At 30.0% G+C, this 1,639-nt stretch overlaps 1 protein-coding gene across 1 annotated transcript; it reads left to right on the top strand.

The window, feature by feature from the left end:
* LOC137648406 (proliferating cell nuclear antigen-like) lies at positions 1-786 on the top strand. The gene has a single exon (XM_068381329.1). The coding sequence runs from the start codon at positions 1-3 to the stop codon at positions 784-786; it is 786 nt and encodes a 261-aa protein (XP_068237430.1).
* The last annotated feature ends 853 nt before the right edge of the window (positions 787-1,639 follow it).

Genomic DNA, 1,639 nt, shown 5'->3' with positions numbered 1-1,639 from the left:
ATGTTTGAAGCCCGCCTCGTTCGAAGCAGCATTCTCAGTAAAGTCACCAATGCCATCAAGGAGTTGTTAAATGAGGCGACATGGGTCTGTACAGATTCTGGTATTCAACTACAGGCCATAGATACCAGCCACGTTTCTCTGGTATCTCTTAATCTACTAGCCGAGGGTTTTGATGAATACAAATGCGACCGCAATCTAGTTATGGGAATAAACATCTCCGTTATGTCCAAAATATTAAAGTGTGCTACGGATGATGATGTTGTAACAATAAAGGCCCAAGACAATGCGGACACGATCACATTTATCTTTGAATTTCGCAGTCAACAAAAAAATTCTAAGTATATAATGAAATTAATGAATTTAGATCCAGAATATTTAAATATTTCTGATATTAACCACAATTGCCTAATTAGAATGCCATCAAATGAATTTTCCCTTATCTGCAGAGATCTTAGTCAATTTGGAGATTCCATAAACATAGCTTGCATTAAAGATGGTGTGAAATTTTCAACAGGCGGTGATATTGGCACCGCAAACATAAAATTTGCAAAAATGTCCAGTGTAGATAACAAAGAAAGGGCCGTGGAAGTTGAGGTGCAAGAACCCATCAAGATAACCTTTTCGTGTAGATACCTTAATTTGTTTACCAAAGCTACTGCCTTTTCTCCTAGGGTATCACTTTTCATGTCCCTTAATATGCCTATGGTTGTGGAATATAGTATTGAAGACGTTGGCAACATTCGCTATTTTTTGGCTCCAAAAATAGAGGAAGAGAATGATAGCTAAATATTATTTTTGTAAATTCCTTTAACAACCGTTGTTATTCGTTATTACCCTACTGTATTAGTGTAGTTATGTTTTGTATAAGTGTTTGTCCAGTAAATTTATTTGTATATTAATAATAATTTTATTAAAGTAATTCTATATATAGATTATTGAGTTTTAAATATGGAATAATTTAGTTTTCCTATATTTATTTTATATTCTTTTTATTGATTTTATTAAATTTATAAGAAGGGACGCTTAGAACATATGACTATGAGAAATAATAAGAAAATAAAAATTTATTAATAATTACAAAAATAAAGATAGATCAATTTAAAAAAAATAAACAGAAGATATGAGCATGTTGGGGTGCTATGACCAAAACCAAAAAAGTGATGATATAGTAGAGATATTTAATGATCAATATCCAAACAATATCTTTACTCATCCAAATTTTAAGCAAATTTACGAAAGAAAAGAAAAAAAAAAACATTGCAGAAGAATATCATGTTCATCAAAAAATACTTTTTCAGTGTACAAATCAAATGTCTTATAAAAAAAGAAATGCTACCAAATAAACAACAAAACATTTTATCATACGAACATTTTGAAATATTACCAGGAGAAATAGACCGGTTGTATGGATATATAGATGTTGTCGTTAATCAAAATCAATATTATCCATGTAGAACATATTTAAGATTTGATAAAAAGCAGCAACATATGCCCTTGTATATTGAGTTTGTAGATAAAATTGGACCCACCTATAACATTCCCGATAAAATGTTTATAACTAAGAATTTTTAAACGTTTTTTTATAATGCAGTATTTAGAATTTTTTCTTGTGAACTCTATGATTTTCTTAAAGAAATAT

The sequence above is a fragment of the Palaemon carinicauda genome, chromosome 10 (assembly GCF_036898095.1).
Source record: "Palaemon carinicauda isolate YSFRI2023 chromosome 10, ASM3689809v2, whole genome shotgun sequence".
In the NCBI taxonomy this organism is placed as follows: domain Eukaryota; kingdom Metazoa; phylum Arthropoda; class Malacostraca; order Decapoda; family Palaemonidae; genus Palaemon; species Palaemon carinicauda.
Note: the sequence above shows the minus strand (reverse complement) of the source record. Positions and strands in the feature narration are given on the sequence as shown.